This window comes from Caretta caretta, chromosome 3 (genome assembly GCF_965140235.1).
Source record: "Caretta caretta isolate rCarCar2 chromosome 3, rCarCar1.hap1, whole genome shotgun sequence".
Classification (NCBI taxonomy): domain Eukaryota; kingdom Metazoa; phylum Chordata; order Testudines; family Cheloniidae; genus Caretta; species Caretta caretta.
Genome location: NC_134208.1, coordinates 56,098,878 through 56,120,723, shown reverse-complemented (window position 1 = coordinate 56,120,723; position 21,846 = coordinate 56,098,878). Strand labels below are relative to the sequence as shown.

The window sequence follows — 21,846 nt, the reverse complement described above, 5'->3', positions numbered from 1 at the left end:
TCTAAGGTGCCACAAGTACTCCTTTTCTTTCTGTGGTTTCATGTGTTCCTGTGAGGTCTAAATCTAGAACAAACATAATTCTACTGAGCTTGAGACTGAAGCCACCGGAGCTGAACCCACTATAGCATAATTAACATTAAATAAAATAAAAGACTACACAGATATTACTTAAAGCACTGGCCTAGTGAAACCACATTCTGGGTCTCTTGTCTGTCTTCCTGCAGGGTCCAGAACAGTGGTAGTAAGGAAAAAGGAAAAGCACAAGGAAAATGGAAGGACCACGGGATGGGTACCATTCTGTTTTATTATAATATAATTAATTCAATCTTTATATTAATATATTTAATAGATGTATAAAAGGATTTCTCAAAAAAAAAGCTGAATAAGCTGTCTTGTTACAGAAAGAAGGAAGAAACAGAGGTAAAGCCTTGGCAGGTGTCATAGGGGATTGGCATCTTACCTTTTCTCCTTTATCTCCTTTCTGACCTGGCAAACCAGCTACTCCTGGCAATCCTGCTTCACCCTGTTTAAAAATGAGTTTTCAGATAACAGAAATATGTGATATTTTTCCTTTTTCTACCACAGAAACTTTAACAATACAAATCGGTCAAGACAAATATGGCACTAACACTGGGACAATGATACAGTGCTGCCATTTGACACTAAAAAGATAAGATTCCAGGAAATAGTGAACTCTCACATACGCAAATCTAGGTTAAAATATAATTGTGAAAGAATAGTTTTCATTTCTGATGCTGCTTCTGAAGATGATCCAACAACAGTCCATTTGTTTTGTGTATTCAAGACATTTAATCTTGTAAAGCTAACAAACATTAACTTTTAATTTAATTTACATTTATTTTATCTTAACCTCTAAATATAAGGCTAGGTGCACCACCACAGAAATAAACCATTTCCACACCTCCAAAGAAATTCAGAATTTCTACACCTGTATCAATTAAACAGCATGGTGCATTAAATAACAGCTTGAGAATCTGCAAAGCATGCAAGATAAAGGATATAAGTGTAGAAGAAGACTCTCATACTTTGTTTGGAAAGCAGAGGCATTGGTCTTTAGACTCCTGCTGTCCTACTGGAAGAGCATGTATTTTGCTGACATGAACAGTCACTGGTGACGAAGAAGTAGTAATGAAACTGTCCTCCAGTGGGCACTAAAATAGAAATAATGATTATTCTGGATTGAGTCCACTGCTGGTAACTGACAAGTAAAAATCCAAACATTGTTCCTATTCAGCCTTTTTTGTCTCAGGTTACTGCACACAGTACCAGTAAAATGAAGACTAAAGATGTGTGATCCTTCTGCACTGAAACCAAACCTACGCAAATATGCCTGTTTTATAAATAAAACAGAAGTCACTCTAGGTGTAATACAATGTTAGGAAATCCACGATCTCTCCTGTCACAGTGTGAGGAACCTAGTTTCCCTGAAAATGGAAGAGGGGAATAAAAGGCTACTGAGCCACCTGGTCACCCCAGGAAATGATTAAAATTAAGAGGGGAGCTCATGGGCAAGGGGGGAGGTTGTCACTTTTGTAATGTAAATTGCTGGGTTTACCGTTCAGAAACCCCCCAAACTGAAGCCAATGCTCAAATGTCTGGAAACCATCTGAGCTGAGGCTACTAGTTAGGTATGCTGAAAGTCAGGTGAATAGAAACTGGCATATTCTAATGAAGACATAACCAGGGTCTCTGTGATCCTGCAGTCATGGAATTTCACCCAGAATATATCTCTTGTGCAGAATTTTGCTTCATAATATAAGCTTTTCTTTTAAAACAATGCATTTTTAGCCATTATGGTTGCTAAGAAAGGCTTATAAAAATCAGAAAATATAAAATTGCTTACAATAGTTACTTTAAAACAACTACGTTTATGATGATTATAATAACGTAACAATGTTTAGGCCATTCATTTTACATCTTCAGCACAGGAAGCTTTGTCATCTGTCTGTGGAATAAGATATACTAGAATTCAAAGCTTCTTTTATCTGCGTAGTGGAACTGTACTTTAAGGATGCTATAAATTCAATATGACAAGGTGGCTAAAGAAGGACCTGAAGAAGAGCTCAGTGTAGCTCAAAAACTTGTCTCTCTCACCAACAGAAGTTGGTCCAATAAAATATGTTACCTCACCACCTTGGCTCTCTAATATCATGGGACCATCATGGATACAATACTGCAAACATAAATTTAGTGTGACCTTTTCCATACATAACTAAAATTATTAGTTGATTCATAGCCTGTTTAAAATGCATTGTTTTAAAAGAAAAGCTTATATTATGAAGCAAAATTCTGCACAAGAGATATAGTCTGGGTGAAATTCCATGACTGCAGGATCACAGCTTCTTCTTCTCTTCAAATTTGTGTTTAGTTGTATCCTAGTGCACATTTTGCATGCACAACTCAGGTACAACTATTTAAAAAATATGGGCCTGGTTCAGCAAAGCACTTATTCAAATGCTCAGCTTCAAGCAAATGAGTAATCCCAGTGACTTCAAGCCCACATAGCTTGTATCTGTCAAAACAAAGGAGAAAAGTAACTCCACTGAATTCAATGAATATGGCACCTTATCTTTACTATATGCATATCCAAAAAATGCAAACTACATCAAAGATAAAAATATAGTTGTCAGGAACAGGACATTCAGTTGTTTATTTTCTTTATTTCTATTTTCCTTATAGTCTTAAAATGAAAGTATGTTATCAAAAGTTCTGGCCCATTCTCTCTCCACTCCATTCTATCTCATACAGGTTTGTAATGCCCCTTCCACAAGCCCCACTGTCGACACATAATGGAATCATAAGTAAAGCTGATAATAAAGTATAAAACTCTCTCTTTTCTCTGGAACCACCCATTCCTTTAGCTCAGTGGGAAAGATCTACATTCTAATCACTCTACCTGTGACTTCCTCGATTATTAATTAGTATGGATAACTGTATCTAGAAAGAGGGGCATGGCAGCTCCAGTGTTCTTTATTCGGACAGTGTCCCTCATATTCCTCTTTCACTGAAGTGCTGCTTTGCCAATGCTATCCTGTTTCAACAATCCACCTAGCAAGAGCTCTCCTGGAAAATGTATCCCATTTTTAGGAAAGACCAATTTAACGTAGCCATGCTCCTTGTTTACATTCTTTAAATAAAATAAGGTGAAAGTTTTGTCATAAAAGATGATTAATGCATTTTCAGTTTTATATTTACATTTTTACAAATAACCTACCATGCCCTCAGATATTTCACAACAGGTCTCTTGAGCTGCAAATTTTGGGTTACAATAAATTGTTATGCGGCGAAGTTCAATCTGTTAAAAAATGTAAAAAAGAGTAGGGATTTATATCAACAGTAAAAAAGGAATATATTTAGGCACTAGTGGAAACTACAGTAATTTTCAGAACTTGCCATTATAATCGGTCATTCTGAAAATATCACATTTGACTTAAGTATGTAAGAAACAGACAAATTCAGAACTTTTAATAAAAAAATCACGAGTATGATGGACCAAATTCTTCTCTCAGCTACTGCAGTGTAAATCCTATATTGGGACCCAGTTATCTTCATGGAAGTTGTAATCCTCTGCATCACTCTTGCTATCAGTCCTGCATTTTAAATACTCAATGAAGTGCATTCTCAATCTCACACCCCTAAAGTGAGCTCTTCTAGCAATCCACTAGAGCCAGAGTATGGTCTACCATTTTGGACAGGCCTTTGCTTGGCCCTTTCCACTACGTCATTTGAAGAGCAGGAATCAAGTCTTTTATTCTGGATACTTTAGGATGGATTGTCAGAGAGGAGGTAGCCCCAGGAAGCTGATTATAGTTAGCTGATTATAGTTAGTGCAGTGGCCTACCTACTCTAACTTAAATCACTCACATAAGGTACTTTTTATCAGAGGAAAATTGGCATAACACGGCTCTGCTCCCAACAACCCCTCCTCAATCCTGCCCTGGCCCCAGCACACCTCCTCTCTCCCCAAAAACACCATATACACTGGGGAGTATCAAGAGTGCTTGGTGGTGCAGGAACCATCTCCACGGCCTCCACCAGCTTTATGTCAGTGGATTTCCCCCATGCAAGGGGAATTCCCTACTGGCGAAGTCCACTGAAAATTTGGTCTTTTATTGTGTTTTAATGGCTGGGCTGTATTTAAGATTTAAGGGCAGGTCCTGAGGTGGTGGGAGACATTATACATTTTAAATAAATATGGGCTTCAACGTGCAAGATGATAAGTACTCTGGCCTTGATCATAGAATCTGTTTGGACAGAAATTCCGTGCTTGAATAATAAGAGTATAGCAATAGGGATATACTACCAACCTCCTGACCAGGACGGTGATGGTGCTTTTGAAATGTTGAGGGAGATTAGACAGGTTACTAAAACAGAAAACCCAATAATCATGGGGGACTTCAACTACATTGACTGGGTACATGTCACCTCAGGACAGGAAGCAGAGACAAAATTTCTGGACACCATATAGTTCTCCTTGGAGCAACTGGTCCCAGAACCCACAGAGGGAGAGGCAATCTTTGATTTAGTCCTAAGTGGAGCACAGGATCTAGTCCAAGGGTGGAATATAGATGAATAGCTCAGTAATGGCGACCATAATGTAATTAAAGCAACTTTCTTGTAGGAGGAAAAATATTAAAGAAACCCACCATAGTAGACTGTAACTTCAAAAAGGGAAACTTCACAAAAATGAGGAAGTTAGATAAATGGAAATTAAAAGTCACAAGCATTTCACTTTCGTAAGCTGCATAGAAACTAAAAACACCATAATACAGACTCAAACTAAAAGTATATCCCAAATTTTAAAAAGCAGCAAAGAGGACTAAAAAAAGGCCTTTTTTACTTTGTTGGTTAGCCAAAGAGGTGCTTAGAGGTAAAAAGAAATCCTTCAAAATTGGAAGTCAAATCCTACTGAAGAAAATAGGAAGGAACATGAACTCTGGCAAGTCAAATGTAAAAGTATAATTAGGCCAGCCAAAAAGAATCTGAAGAGCAACTAGCAAAAAAAAAAAAAAAAAAAAAGTTCCTGTTTAGTTTTTGTGTAAGTACATCAGAAGCAGGAACCCTGCCAAACAACGAGTGGGGCCACTGGATGATCAAAGTGCTGAACGAGCACTCCGTGAAGACAAGGCTGTTGTGGAGAAGCCAAATTAATTCTTTTTGTCGGTCTTCACCGCAGAGGATGTGAGGGAGTTTCCCACACCCGAGTCATTCTTTTTAGATGACAAATCTGAGGTCCTGTCCCAGGCTGAGGAATCAGCAGAGGAGGTTTTGGAACAAATTGATAAAGTAGTGATAAGTCACCAGGACCAGCTGGTATTCACCCAAGAGTTCAGAAGGAACTCAAATATAAATTGCAGTTACTATTTGTGGTATGTAATCTATCGCTTAAATCAGCCTCTGTACCAGATGACTGGCAGATAGCTAATGTAACACCAGTTTCTCAAAAAAGGCTCTCAAAGCAATCCTTGCAATTACAAGTCAGTAAACCTAACTTCACGACCAGGGAAACTAGTTGAAATTATAGTAAAGAACAGAAATATCAGACATGTAGATGAACACAGTATGTCGGGGAAGAGTCAACATGGCTTTTGTAAAGGGGAAGCATGCTTCACCAATCTATTAAAATTCTCTGAGGATGTCAAAAAGCATGTGAACAACAGTGATCCAATTGATATAGTGTACTTGGACTTTCAGAAAGCCTTTGACAAGGCCCCACACCAACTGCTCTTAAGTAAACTAAGCAGTCATGGAGGGAAAGTCCTCTCATGAATCAGTAACTGGTTTAAAGATAGGAAACAAAGGTTATGAATAAATCGTCATTTTGCACAGTGGACAAAGGTAAATAGCGGAGTCCCCAAGGGATCTGTCCTGCACCAGTGCTGTTCAATATATTCATAAATGATATGGAAAAAGGGATAAATAGTGAGATGGCAAACATTGCAGGCAATACAAAATTACTCAAGATAGTTAAGTTCAAAGCTGACAGCAAAGAATCACAAAAGGATCTCATAAAACTGAGTGACTTGGTAATAAAGTGGCAGATGAAATTCAATGTTGATAAATGCAAAGTAATCCACATGGGAAAACAGAATCCCAACTATACATAGAAAATGATGGTGTCTCAATTAGCTATTACGACTCAAGAAAGAAATCTTGTGGATATTTCTCTGAAAACATCTGCTCAGTGTGCAGCAGCAGTCAAAAAAGCTAACAGAATGTTAGGAACTATTAGGAAAGGGATAGATAATAAAAAAATACCATAATGCCACTATATAAATCCATGGTACACCCACATCTTGAATATTACTTGCACTTTTCATTGCCTCATCTCAAAAAAAAAGATATATTAGAATTGGAAAAGCACATAGAAGGGCAACAAAAATGATTAGGGAGATGGAACAGCTTCCATAAAAGAAGAGATTAAAAAGACTGAGACTGTTCATCTTAGACAAGAGATGACTAAGGGGGAATATGGTAAAGAAGTCTATAAAATCATGAATAGTGTGGAGAAAGTGAATAAGGAAGTGTTATTTATCCCTTCACATAATACATGAATCAGGTCACCCAATGAAATTAATAGGCAGCAGGTTTAAACAAACAAAAGGAAGTACTTCTCACATCGGTTAGTCAACCTATGGAACTCATTCCGAGGGAATGTTTTGAAGGCCCAAAGTATAACTGGGCTCAGAAAATAATTGGATACCTTCATGAAGGACAGGTCCATCATGAGCGATTAGCCAAGATGGTCAGGGAAGCAAGCCCATGATCTGGGTGTCCCTAAACCTCTGACTGCCAGAAGTCAGGACTGAATGAAAGGGGATACATCCCTCGATAATTTGCGCTGTTCTGTTCATTCCCTCTGATGCATCTGGCAACAGCCACTGCTGAAAGACAGGATACGGTGCTAGACGGACCATTTGTCTAACCAGTATGGCCGTTCTTATGTTCTTACCATCCAGTAACACACTTAAGGACTTGCTTAACTTTAAGTATACGAGTAGTTCCACTGAAGTTAAGCCCGTGCTTAAGTGTGTTTCTGGATCAGGTCCAGAGTATTCAGCACTGTGCAAGATCAAGCTCTGCAATAATGCTAGGTTATGCTAATAATATAAAATAAAGTAAAACAGTTAACATGAATAATAATGTGCTGAGTGTAGAATGCAATTGGAAATTTTCATGTCATCACTCTAAACCCCACACAGTAGGCTTAAAACCTGGTAGGCAGATGTGTACTAAATATTAAAACTAACATTTCTCACAACTTCAAATTACTTCCTCTGAGTTTTTCCACAAAAAAGTATAAGAGGAAAAATCTCTGGAGTAGAATATAGATTGATCTATGTAAGGGTTACTTTGGTGACTCAGATAGCATATAAATAAAGGCCCCATTATCACTGGATAGGGAGATTCAATTGCCTTGCCACTGCAGCAGAGTTCTTACCACACCATTTTATTTAAAGATAATAATAATCATCTTATGAAGTTCTCCTGACTGTAGTTGCATGAATTATACTATTTTCAGACTCATACATCTACCATGTTTGCGTAGGTGAGGATTTAATGGTTCCCATGAAAATACTTGGAGTGGCTAACCATGTTATACATTCTTTCCCTTTCGATGACAAATTAGATAATATGAAAATTGAAAACTGAAAACAAAATTATTACTATAAAGTGAGCCCTAAACAGTATAGTAGTAATAAGTCAAAATGACTAACTTCTAAATGGATACAGAAATGTAAATAATACTGAAAACAGGAACCCGATTCTGTAGTCCTTATTCAGACAATACTGCCCATTTAGAACAATGGAGAGTTTTGCCTGAATAGAGATTGCATGAGTTGACACCTTGTTTAGAAGAGGATATCAAAAAAATCAAACAGTGAACTGGTGTAAAACACCCAATGGGTATTCTTTTTTTGCATTTTGTTTTGTTTTCATATTTATTTAGTATGCCGTTAGAAATATGTTTAAAACACGATTTCCATATTATCCCATTCTGCTTTAAGAATCATCTCACTGGTACAACTCACATCTACGGGCTTGTCATCTGCAGCTCGAGCAGCAATGAAAGTCCTTCCTTGAAAGTCAACGGAGTTCTTTAGATCAGTCTGCCATCTCTCAATTAAGTTACAATCCACATAGAGGGAAACGATCCTTGACTGTATGCTAATGGCAAGCTTATGCCACTGCCGATCAAAGAGAGGATAAATTTCACGATTTTTAAAGGTGTGGTGTAGCACATTTCCCTGAGCAGATTTGGCTATATATTCCACAACTTTTTTTGAACCATCAACTATGACAGACACCTGGGGAAAAAAAGCATAATTTAGTATAAATCGGAATTACAAGCAAACACAGACTGTACATAAACCAGGAAGAAAAATAAGTGAGCAACCTAATAGCATAGATTAGGCAGCAATCATGAAATATTCTCTCACGTAACTTTTTCAGTGTCCATCCATCCTACATTGCAACACACCTAGTACCATTCCAATATTACTGGAGAAATTTTGCTGAACTTCTGTATTTCTGTGATTTGAATAATGACCACCATGCTATTTCAGAACAGCAGATTTATCTTATGTAAATTAGATCTGAATCCAGAGGCAAAAGACCCACTAACCTATCCTATCCTCCTCCAACAAAAAAATTGAAAACTAAGTGAAAAATAAAATATATTCTTACCTGTGGGGTGTCATACTGATTTAAAATTTGCCATATATGCCACCGCTCCTTTCTGGTGTTTCGTCTTACACGGAATGTGGCTATTAAACAGTATTCTTCAGGAAGCCCATTTGGAAATACTTGCCTATGGGTGCAGGGGGAAAGAAAACTGGTTCTTTTTATTCTGATACATGAAAGGAAGGTGGGGGAAGGGAACTAAAGATACAGCAGACATATGTTCAACAGACAGTATCAAATCATGAATTCATTTACACTCATGAAATCCTACTGAGGCCAAAGGTTGCAATAATTAAGTCTTTGAATTTTGAAATTGAAAGTTACTATGCTGCAAACACAACTGCTTTTCCAGCACTGAAGAAATGTTTTGAACAGGTGAAACAGATGTAAACAACAGATACATATATAACAAAACTGCACTGGCATTTTGTAGTATGCTATTCTATATTTCATTACTCAGGGAACAATACTTGTCTAATGAAAAAAATACACGGTGTCCACCTGGATTTATAGACACTCCCCTCATCAGAATGCCTGAAACTTGATAATCTGATAAAGCAGACAAATGTCCCCTTTCACCCTCCCCATGACCATGCAATATAAATGGTTTAATTTTATATCACTGTAGATGTTAATACAATTACACACTCATTTACAGCCTTTTGTAATCCCACATCTGTCAATATGACCTCCTAATGTAATAGGAACAAGAGATAACCTCCAACATTAATGAATATTGCATTATAATTTATTTATCTGCAGATCGGGTAGGAAAATAAACTAATATATGCATAAAACACATCATCTCTTACCACTTGAGAAAAAGTACACAGAAGTTTTGCCATCAATTCATATAGTCACTTATTCTGGGACAAAAACAAGAATACCTAAATATTTCAAAGTTTGCAGTGCAGCAATTACACATGTAAATGCTCAATGAAATCCTGCCAGGTTCATCTTAAAAGTAAGTGATTTAGAAGAGTCTAAAGAAATATTTGTTTTGAGAAAAGCAATAGGAGCAGGTGGAAGATCAAGATAAGATGTGAAAGCATATCGTGTGATCCACTTGTGATGTTCTGCAGTCTGTTTCAGATTAAACATTTCTGTGGGTTTTGAGATGTGATGGGTTTTTTTATGTTATCAATGACTGGTTGTTTTGTTGGTGGTGGGGCAAGAGGGGGACTGACATTGTTTTGCTCTTGTTTTTGTAGTTTTTATGGACTGATTTTAATAATCTGCCTGGCTACCGATAGTCTTTGCACAGCTATCTTTTTGTCTTTTTATGTGAAATATATGAACATTTTTTTTTAAAAAATAGGGCTTTTTCAGGTCTTGATTCTGAAGTGAGATTTTAAAAGTACAATAATTTATTGCTTTGAGGGCTTCTTGTATCCTTCAGTCATGAAGGTGGTTATGCTGGAATACTCTCGTTTTCCCAAAGGTGAGTTAGGGAAGGCTCAGATCAAGAGAAAGGGGCATAGTTTCTAAAAAGGTTGGTAGTCTGAATCTACATATCAATTATTTGCATGTCCCCATTTAGAAAGAAGTGAACTGGTGCCCCAGTTCATGAGAGCAAGATTTTTCATGTACTTGCAAATCTAAACAATACATAAGAGCCTCCTTCGATGAGCAGTAAATTATTTTTAAGAGGTAGGACCAGTCCTGTTTTACAGTAAAATGTAAGACAAGTAGGATCTGTGACAGACACCCATAATCCTGTGACAGGGTGAACTCGCCCCGCACTGGACGGGGAAAGGTTAAGTCCTCACTGTGGGTGGAGGAAGCCATGTCCCCACATCCCTACTGGGCATGATCTAGGTGGAGCACCAGTATAAGAGGGAGCAGCCCAGCTCAGCCTGGGCTGACTGCCGGAGAGGAAGGACATTCCTTGCTGACTCCCGCCCGGGTGCAACTGGAGCCCCAGACCGTGGAAGCCAGAGGCACCAAGACCCAAGCAGACATCCAGCTAACTATGGATGCCCCAGGGAGGTCTGAGCTACAGGGAGTGGCACCGGCCGAGGAACCCGGAGACCCTGAAGATGCACAGATTGCCACCACAAGTATCACAGTAGGAAGTAGCCCATTGTCCTGATGATAGTCAGCGCATTGTGGACAGAGATCCCTGACTCATTGGCAGACACACTCACCACTGATAGGGTCCTGGGCTGAGACCCAGTGGAGCAAGGAGGACCTGGGTCCCCCTACCCTGGCCGCCACTCACCCACCAGCATGGCCCCACTCACCCATGGCTGCCCACATGCCCCACCTGGCAAGTAGGCCATAGAGCCCTGCCCTGAAGGGCAACTCTACTGACTCTGGCCGCTAGGCCTCACTGCCCTGAGAATCTGGGGTATCTCTATTGACACTGGCCACTAGGCCTCACTGACTTGTGAACCAGGATGATTATATAGACTCCGGCCACTAGGCCTTACACCCCTGCAGATCGGGTCAACTCTACTGACTTTAGCCCTTAGGTGTCACGGCCTAGAGATAGAGGTCAGCTTGAAGGATGGGGTGAACTCACCCCACACTGGATGGGGTCCCCCATCCCAACACAAACCCACACAGCACATCTGTACATGGGAGCGTTTGACAGTTCATTTTCCTAAGGTGCCTATCACCATGATATCTGAACACCTTATTAAGGAGACATGGGAGGGTTTTAACTACTGCGAGAATTAAGTCAGAACAGCTGGTATTTCTTGAGGCAGAAGAGTGTCGTCAAAATCTTCTACCAGTCAGAGAGAGAGGCAGTGAAAGTTTAGGAAACTCTGAAGAAGTTGGTGTGAAGGGGAGAAGGAAAGAGAAAGGTCTTTAAGCCATACAGTGGAGAAGTTTCTGGGCACTTTGTTTACATTGTTTACAAGAAAGTACAGTTCAGTGATTCTCTCATTAGCTCCATTAAGCACCAAGGACATTCGTGATGCTGCCTAAATGAACAATGTTTAATTGTCTTTTGAAAGTTTACCTCAGATATACTACAAAGGAGAATTGTGCCTGTCTGTGCAGTGTGCATCACACGAAAAACACATCCCTCTCTCTGCACTGTTTATCAAACAGTTGGGAAACAGAATAAAAGTTCAGATATAATGGGCTTGTTCTTGCTTCCCTTGTCACTGAGCTGGAAGAGTGACAATGGAGGAGAGCATTTTAGAGTAAATGAAAAAAAGCACACAGGGTCAAATTAATTCCTAGTGTAACTCCATTGATTTAAATGGAGTTAGACCAGGAATTAATTTATCCCACAATCTATTAATTATGCTTCATATGATTTTCTGATAATGCTGAAAATGTTGAAGAATTTTAGATTTCTAAATGAGATTCACACTAGAAGGATCAGACTCACAATGGACTGGTGAGTCAATAGACCTATGTAGCTGATTCATTGATTTATCACATTTAAAAACCAAAAACAACAACAACAACTCTCTCCTCATGCTCTTCACTTCTTTGGAAAATAGACCAGTGTAAAACTGTACTTTACAGTTATCCCAATTGCATTATGCCAGCATAGCTACTGTATTCCAAAGACCTAATTTAACAAAAGGCACATAGAAGGCATGCATTTAGTCTCTGAGGGGAGGAAGAATGTCAACAGCACAAGTAAAGGAACATTCCCTGGTGACCAATTAATGGAAAATCATTAATGAATCCTTTACAGGATGTGCTTCCCATTTAATGGTGAATTCCATAATGCAGGCATCCAGGGAATGGAGCCTGAAAAACTGGTATCCTCAAGAAAGATTGGGTTTTGCCTATCTTCTATTACTTGAATGGCTCTAACTATATATAATAGAATAAAAAGCAGCTACCTGGTTTAAAGAGTGTCTAGACAGAGCTGATTAGTAAAAGTGTTATACTAAGACAAAAAGATTGAAATTATATAACCTTTGATCAGAACCGAAATTAGGGTGTATTAAAGAGACGTGTTTTAATACACAATAGCGCTCACAGAAAGACACATACCCTAAATCAGAGAACACCATAATGTTAATATGGGAAAAACATAAATTATAATTTAGAATCTTACAGAACATTAGATCTGGAATTTAGAATCTCTCTGAAAGCTTAATATAGTGTTCAATTTAGGTGCTCCTATCAGTGTGAGCATGTAAAAGGAATTCCCCATAACAATACAATGAGCTATCCATTATTTGCAATAGTAAAGGAAGTACACAGCACTGCACATTAGTGAAAAAGAGGCAAGTTACATGAAGATTGATGTAGCACTATACTGTGCCTGTACATAGCGCAGTGACGATGGCATGATGCAGTATCACCCAATATGTGAGCAGCTCAGAGAAAGAAAGTGTGGCCATAGGAAAAAAAGACAGGCTCAGATGAAAAAAAGTCTGCACTCTACACTCCCTGAACAGCACAAAGGTGTAAAACCTATCTATTTTGAACTCTAGCATAGGTTGTAGTATCAGCCACCTGCCACCAGCCTGTCCACAAACACCCAGAGTGTCCTCCCTGTGACATCAGAGCGCTGTATGGTATGCCAAAGAACACACATTCACACACATAATGTCACAATAAAATGCCCCTCCCCACCCCATGAGGTCCCCTGGGTCAGCACCAGTGTTGTATATTGCTAAAGCCTTTATATGCACTGGAAAGTATTTTGGGAAGGGTTGAAGGTGTGAGTGTGGAGTGGAAGATTCCTTTGCAGGTTATAAGAGGCCAAAGGGGGAGGAAGGGAGAAAGGAACGGGTTAACTCAACGATCCAGCTAGGCCCAAAGATAAGGAACGAAACTGCAGCCCAAGACCAGCGCACACAAACAAGCTCTCTGCTGCCAAACAGCCAGAAGCCTGTATCTCAAACCCGGCCAGCTGTGAGAAAGGAGAACAGAACCAGACAGAATTGAAGGGGTTGCAAAACTAGTAAGATTGCAAAGGTCACTAAGTTAAAAAACAACAGTCGTGTGACCCTGAAACCAATGTGTTTTGAGGAAACTAAGGAAGCCGCGGAAGGCCGGTTTGGACTGGTACCAAGAGCACGGGGGACAAGGGTTCTGGACGAAAATGCCCCTGGAAGAAGCCTGGGCTTAAAACCCTCCTGAGAGCTGAAGCAAGTCGGAGATTTATAGTGGACCCTAGACGACCTGTGCACAGGGCAGAACTCTCTTCTACCCTCCTACCACCCCCCTTCTTCTTACCTTACACCCAGGCTTGGCCAGCCTTTGGTTGTGCATGTGTATGTATGAAAGTGGGTGAGGACTCGGGCACTAATGCTTTCTTCCTCCCTATGAGTGACGTAGGGCGCGCCCAGCACTCACTGCTGTTATTTGGTTAATAAAGCTTTAAACTTAGTCACTTGGTGTGCTCCTTCATCTTCTTCCCTAAAGTTCCTGCGGCCTCAGCCTGATCACGTGAAGCCCCAGGCAGATTGGTAACATAAATCTGTCACATTTTTGATGGAGAAGTGGGGTGGGGGCCTCTGAGGAGCACACCAACTGTTCTAACTGGCAGTACTAACGAATTGCGTCGGCATGTTCAGGAAACGAAAGAGTATGATCGCAGACTCAGAAGTCCCGCGGTCGTGGAAAGATGTCATCCACGATGGGTTCAAGGCCGGAAGCACGGGCATTAGGTAGCGTGGACATGGAAGTCCCACTGCCTGGCCCACTGGTGTCACGGGAGGTTGGTGGACCTGATGCCCGAGCCGCGGGAGGGGTGACAAAAAGGGACGGGACCCTGTTGCCTCTTTCAAAGGGGTTTGAGGACCTCTCCTGGCTGGAGAGGGCTCTCATCAAGGTGGGACACAATCCCTAGGGTTCCATGGCAGAGCTTCAGAAAAGTGTGCAAACTTGGCAGCATTTGTTAGACCTATATGCCGAGTATGTAAGGCAGAAGGGTAAAAACTTGGGGGCACCTGTGGGATTGGTATAGACTTTGTGTTTTGAACGAGTGTGGGCACAGAAGAGTTATACAGGTAAAAGAGATTCATAAAGAAATATGTTCAAGCAGTGTTTTCTATATGAGACCCAACTCTGAAGGATATAGGAGTGTGGGCAAATAGTGGTTGCACCTATGTAGAAAATGTTTACAAGGAAACAATCCAAAGATGATACTTTGTTCAAGAGATTACTCCTTTTAAACCGATCTTGCTCTGTTAAACCAAACTCTGAAGGATATAGGAGTTTGGGCAGTGCAGTATTTTTTGTGAATGATATTGTGGTGATTTCACAATTTTAAAAGAAATGTTTAAGGAAAGGGACCAGGTGGGCTGGGGGCTAGTTAAGGAGCCCACCCTCCTCGCTAAATAGGTAGTGGAACAAAGCCTGTGTCCATGAAAAGGGATAGTTCAGCAAGGAAAGCAAGATCGGGCCCAGACAATTGGAAAACAGGTTGGAAGCCCTGAGGGCATAGTGGCAGGAGTAAGGAAAGGAGTAAGTGCAGACATGGGGAATTCAGATATCTGAAATAGTACTTAGAATGCTAAAATCTTAGTTGATTAAGGTGTCATTTTGGGAGATAAGCAAGTAATTTAAGGAAAAAGTGAAAGGTTAACTCTGCAGAGGCTGGAGGGAATTAAGCAGGAATGTCTGTGAGGGGAGGGCTCCTGCCTCATACTGGGAATGAGGGGCGATCAACAGGTTATCTCAAGTGCTTATATACGAATGCACAAAGCCTTGGAAACAAGCAGGGAGAACTGGAGGTCCTGGTGATGTCAAGGAACTATGACGTGATTGGAATAACAGAGACTTGGTGGGATAACTCACATGACTGGAGTACTGTCATGGATGGTTATAAACTGTTCAGGAAGGACAGGCAGGGCAGAAAAGGTGGGGGAGTAGCACTGTATGTAAGAGAGCAGTATGACTGCTCAGAGCTCCGGTACGAAACTGTAGAAAAACCTGAGTGTCTCTGGATTAAGTTTAGAAGTGTGTGCAACAAGAGTGATGTAGTGGTGGGAGTCTGCTATAGACCACCGGACCAGGGGGATGAGGTAGATGAGGCTTTCTTCCGGCAGCTCACGGAAGCTACTAGATCGCATGTCCTGATTCTCATGGGTGACTTTAATTTTCCTGATATCTGCTGGGAGAGCAATACAGCAGTGCATAGACAATCCAGGAAGTTTTTGGAAAGCGTAGGGGACAATTTCCTGGCGCAAGTGCTAGAGGAGCCAACTAGGGGGGGCAAAGGTTTTTCTTGACCTGCTGCTCACAAACCAGGTAGAATTAGTGGGGGAAGCAAAAGTGGATGGGAATCTGGGAGGCAGTGACCATGAGTTGGTTGAGTTCAGGATCCTGACGCAGGGAAGAAAGGTAAGCAGCAGGATACGGACCCTGGACTTCAGGAAAGCAGACTTCGACTCCCTCAGGGAACGGATGGCCAGGATCCCCTGGGGGACTAACTTGAAGGGGAAAGGAGTCCAGGAGAGCTGGCTGTATTTCAAGGAATCCCTGTTGAGGTTACAGGGACAAACCATCCCGATGAGTCGAAAGAATAGTAAATATGGCAGGCGACCAGCTTGGCTTAATGGTGAAATCCTAGCGGATCTTAAACATAAAAAAGAAGCTTACAAGAAGTGGAAGGTTGGACATATGACCAGGGAAGAGTATAAAAATATTGCTCGGGCATGTAGGAATGATATCAGGAGGGCCAAATCACACCTGGAGCTGCAGCTAGCAAGAGATGTCAAGAGTAACAAAAAGGGTTTCTTCAGGTATGTTGGCAACAAGAAGAAAGCCAAGGAAAGTGTGGGCCCCTTAATGAATGAGGGAGGCAACCTAGTGACAGAGGATGTGGAAAAAGCTAATGTACTCAATGCTTTTTTTGCCTCTGTCTTCACTAACAAGGTCAGCTCCCAGACTGCTGCGCTGGGCATCACAAAATGGGGAAGAGATGGCCAGCCCTCTGTGGAGATAGAGGTGGTTAGGGACTATTTAGAAAAGCTGGACGTGCACAAGTCCATGGGGGCGGACGAGTTGCATCCGAGAGTGCTGAAGGAATTGGCGGCTGTGATTGCAGAGCCATTGGCCATTATCTTTGAAAACTCGTGGCGAACCGGGGAAGTCCCGGATGACTGGAAAAAGGCTAATGTAGTGCCAATCTTTAAAAAGGGGAAGGAGGAGGATCCTGGGAACTACAGGCCAGTCAGCCTCACCTCAGTCCCTGGAAAAATCATGGAGCAGGTCCTCAAAGAATCAATCCTGAAGCACTTGCATGAGAGGAAAGTGATCAGGAACAGCCAGCATGGATTCACCAAGGGAAGGTCATGCCTGACTAATCTAATCGCCTTTTATGATGAGATTACTGGTTCTGTGGATGAAGGGAAAGCAGTGGATGTATTGTTTCTTGACTTTAGCAAAGCTTTTGACACAGTCTCCCACAGTATTCTTGTCAGCAAGTTAAGGAAGTATGGGCTGGATGAATGCACTATAAGGTGGGTAGAAAGCTGGCTAGATTGTCGGGCTCAACGGGTAGTGATCAATGGCTCCATGTCTAGTTGGCAGCCGGTGTCAAGTGGAGTGCCCCAGGGGTCGGTCCTGGGGCCGGTTTTGTTCAATATCTTCATAAATGATCTGGAGGATGGTGTAGATTGCACTCTCAGCAAATTTGCGGATGATACTAAACTGGGAGGAGTGGTAGATATGCTGGAGGGGAGGGATAGGATACAGAAGGACCTAGACAAATTGGAGAATTGGGCCAAAAGAAATCTGATGAGGTTCAATAAGGATAAGTGCAGGGTCCTGCACTTAGGACGGAAGAATCCAATGCACAGCTACAGACTAGGGGCTGAATGGCTAGGCAGCAGTTCTGCAGAAAAGGACCTAGGGGTGACAGTGGATGAGAAGCTGGATATGAGTCAGCAGTGTGCCCTTGTTGCCAAGAAGGCCAATGGCATTTTGGGATGTATAAGTAGGGGCATAGCGAGCAGATCGAGGGACGTGATCGTTCCCCTCTATTCGACATTGGTGAGGCCTCATCTGGAGTACTGTGTCCAGTTTTGGGCCCCACACTACAAGAAGGATGTGGATAAATTGGAGAGAGTCCAGCGAAGGGCAACAAAAATGATTAGGGGTCTAGAACACATGACTTATGAGGAGAGGCTGAGGGAGCTGGGATTGTTTAGTCTGCAGAAGAGAAGAATGAGGGGGGATTTGATAGCTGCTTTCAACTACCTGAAAGGGGGTTCCAAAGAGGATGGCTCTAGACTGTTCTCAATGGTAGCAGATGACAGAACGAGGAGTAATGGTCTCAAGTTGCAGTGGGGGAGGTTTAGATTGGATATTAGGAAAAACTTTTTCACTATGAGGGTGGTGAAACACTGGAATGCATTACCTAGGGAGGTGGTAGAATCTCCTTCCTTAGAGGTTTTTAAGGTCAGGCTTGACAAAGCCCTGGCTGGGATGATTTAACTGGGAATTGGTCCTGCTTCGAGCAGGGGGTTGGACTAGATGACCTTCTGGGGTCCCTTCCAACCCTGATATTCTATGATTCTATGATTCTAAGCAGTTTAACTTTGTAAAAATATATTTTTTAAAAGTGTTATGAAAAGAGAATTCTTGGTTTCTTTGCAGCCATTCTGAAGAAAAATGCACCCTTTTCCAAAGAAATGTCTGTAAATAATCCAGGCAAAGAGACTATCTAATTAAAATCATTTAACTATGGACAATTTAGTCAAATTTGCTAAAAGAATATAATGGGGTTCTATTGGAACTTAACTGCCCCAAATGTATAAAAGAAATTTAACCTATATACACCTATGTAAAAAAAGAGCAGTGTAGAAGGAATGTGCATTTTCCCCAGGACATGTGCAGTGTATATTGTTAAAAAAAAATAAAAAAATGCGAACATACCATGCTACTTAATTAAAATCCTATTAGGGCTCCAAAGGGAGCCACAATAGGTTATGTTTTCTTTTTCAGATTTTTGTATGTTTTAAAAGCAGAAGTTAAAAGTAAAAAGTAATCAAAACTCTGTTGAAAGTTGATTGTGTACCTTTTAAGACAGAGTCTCTGAGCTTCTAATGGCTTTGGATCCAAAAGCAAGCCAGAAAGTGTCTGTGTTAATGCAAATTATCTAACTAATAAAGGTAGAAACCATTGAAACCTGGCCTGCTTATAGAACAAACACAGGAAAATGTGGGGGTAATTCCTCTGTTTTGACTGCTATCAGCAAGGGTATTTGTAAAAAAAAAAAAAAAAAAAAAAAAAGAAATATTTTAAGCAATAATCTACCACCCCCAAAGGGGTAGAAACACTTTTTTTTGTCTTTCAAAAAATCAGAAAAAGCTGATACCAGATGAAAAGCAACCCAAAATACTAAGAATCTACTGTCACAACAGAAATTGTGTTTTGTGTTCTATGTTTTGTCTTGTGATGTTTGTCTTGTTGCTAGTACTGTTATGTATTTAAAAAAATACTTCAGGGAAACATCCTCAGGTAGTAGACACCATATTAGGAGGAATTAGTTTTAAAGCAGGAATTATAAATACTGTAAACCTGAAGATAATTACAAATAAATTAAGCTCTCTGTCCTAGCTACAGGACAGCCTAATAAATACAAAAAACATACTGCTATTGCTATGGAATGTACTGAAATGCAGATACTTGCTTTGTCCACCTTGCAACACAAAATGTTTTGAGTAATATCAGGAAACACTAAGGTTTTAATACACCTGCTAAAGCAAAGAAAAAAATCACTGTTTGATATTTATCAATACGAATAAATGCAATATGTTTCTAGCATAGTAAGGCCAGACCTTTTAATTGGGGAAATTATTATTAAAAACGCACACCAACAAGCTCTAAAAGCAAAAATATAAAAAGTTAGCCCACTCCTCATATGGCACATGGAATCCTTCTGGCTACCCCAGACCTTAAGCCAGTTGGCTGGTGAGGGAGGGAAGCTACTGGATACCAGAGGTTATACCGAGTGGACTCCTCAAAAGTGGGTATGCTTGTCCTTGCCTGTTGCTCCAGAGCCCTGTAGTAAAGACATTTCACTAGGATCCTGTATGTAAAATAAATTGTATAATAAAACCAAAGTACTATATAATGGGCAATGTGTATGTGTTAACTCCTGGAAAGAAGTGTTTTGGAAGAATGAAAGTGTTAGCAACCCACTAGTAAACAAATGAAAATATAATGTAAGTGCTGTGTTTACCAATAATCACATTTACTATTTGCCACAACCAAAAAAGTCTCAGCTTTGCCCAGTTGAAGAAAGAGCTATGTGAAACCCACGAAGCCGTAAAGGCCGCTTTAAATTAAGAAAAGGCCAAGTGTAGGGGAATCATTGTTAAAGACATCCAGGGATGGCAAATTAAATACAAGGTAATGTTGCAAAAGCTGGGGAAGGCAGCCCACACTCTGGACTCCAAGTGGGTGGGTCTGTACTCCATTGTGAATCGCATTTCCCCAGTAGTGTACCAGCTTCAGCTACCAGCTTCAGACAAACTAAAATGGGTGCATGCCAATCAGCTCAAAACATGTTTCTCCCTAGGTTTCTGGTCATGGCATCGTGGGGCTCAGTTGTGGACCTGTGATCTGCCTGGACTATCCAGGTTTCCATCTGTTCATGGGATTATCTGAATAATTAAATTATAAAAAAAAAAACCAAAAACCTCCAGAGGCTTTCCCTGGTTCGAGCTGCTGATGGGGCCTGAGCCACAATGTGGCGTAAGGCTGGAGGGGAGGTGCCATGAAGGCAGTGCATAGTCTGGATAGACACAGTAGGGCCACAGCAAAATACCTGGTGGGTGGCCCCGGACCTCCCTTGGACCCCAGAGGGACAAACCCTGTTCCTCATGTGGTGGCCTGAAGCAGAATAAAAGGCCCTTTGGCGAGCAATAGTAATTTCTGATCCCTGGATGCAATATTGTTGTTATGACTTCCTAAACCAGGCAAATGACATCCATGACGGAAGGGAGGGAGGGCTGTAACAGAATGACTAATGACTTAGATAGTTTTTGTATATGCCTCAATTTCCCCCTCCCCAATTGGGTCCCAGACGGGGTTAATCCAGAAGAACTCCATACCCCACAAGGCAGCACTGCCCAGGACAACGTTGCATCCCATCTCCATCTAAACCCCCCTGCAAAGAGTTTGTTTCCACCTTGGAACAATGGCCCCTACCTTTGGAGGAGGAAGATCTCTATTCGTACTGCCAACACTTGTGGTTCCACTGGGAAGGAGAAACCTGGGAGCAATGGCTCAAGTGAACCACTTTTGGCCCTTTTACGCAAGACACCTTGCGGGGACTGATTGAGGCCATAATTGAGGTCGGGGACCAACTAGCTTCGACTTGTGTGTGCTCCCAGCTCCAACAATATGTAACCCAGCAAGTCGGTAGCATCCAGGAGGATGTGCTCCATGGAGCCTGGCCCAGGGAAATCCATTTCCACTCAGGGATTGGTCGGAAGCAATAGCCTTTTTGCTATTCCTGGAAGCTCACTAACTGGAAGTGCACAGGCATAGCCTGCTCCTTCATGGCCTTTGGCCCCATGAAAGGAGTGTGGACCCCTGCTATAAAAATCCAACCAGGCCTTTGGAAAGGCTGCCTCTGGGACTGAGTGGTCCATCGCGACATGTGGGAGGTGGCTCCCCCCAGTCACGTGGCTAAGCGGTATGTGCTGACTGCATCCCCTGACTATCAGCACAGATGAATTGCAGAGGGCAACACCTGGCAGCTATGGCCTACAAAGCCCCCTCAAATAATGCATAAATAAAGGGTAATGCCACGCCGCTTTTATGAGGTGGGTCAACAGATCTGCTGGGAAGGGGAGGCATCAGGATACACCCCCCACTAAAGCACATTTGTTTACCACTACCTCTGCGTGTGTTTGGAGGACCACCTACCCCAAGGTGCCCCTTGACTTGCTGTTACGATCTCAAGCACAAAATTTTTCAGTGCATTGGCCTGCTGTTATTTAGTTAATATTTCTAAATATATTGTGTTTAATTTTTCATGAATTACACCCAATGTTTTTCTCCCACTGGTGCACACCAGGGAGCAATTTACCGTGTTCCAGACAAATGCCTCCTCCTTTACAATGCTGCAGCACACATTCAACCTGGAGAAAGCTGCCTTTGCCACAGCCATTTGGGTGGGGCATCTATGTCAACAAGGGGATGTGTTATGCTATATTACTAATAAAGCCAGAAGCCACTACTGGCATGTGTATG

The 21,846-nt window shown here is 41.4% G+C and overlaps 1 protein-coding gene across 4 annotated transcripts in view; it reads right to left on the bottom strand.

The window, feature by feature from the left end:
- The window catches only part of COL19A1 (collagen type XIX alpha 1 chain), a 339,106-nt gene that overhangs the window by 288,724 nt on the left and 28,536 nt on the right, over positions 1-21,846 (bottom strand). For all 4 annotated transcript variants that reach the window (XM_048846009.2, XM_075126514.1, XM_048846011.2 and 1 more), the window contains exons 5-9: positions 8,710-8,833; positions 8,055-8,330; positions 3,236-3,316; positions 1,047-1,172; positions 461-523 (exon numbers count right to left, since the gene is read on the bottom strand). In XM_048846009.2, the coding sequence (XP_048701966.2) occupies positions 461-523; positions 1,047-1,172; positions 3,236-3,316; positions 8,055-8,330; positions 8,710-8,833 (670 nt within the window). The remainder of the gene's footprint in view (positions 1-460; positions 524-1,046; positions 1,173-3,235; positions 3,317-8,054; positions 8,331-8,709; positions 8,834-21,846) is intronic.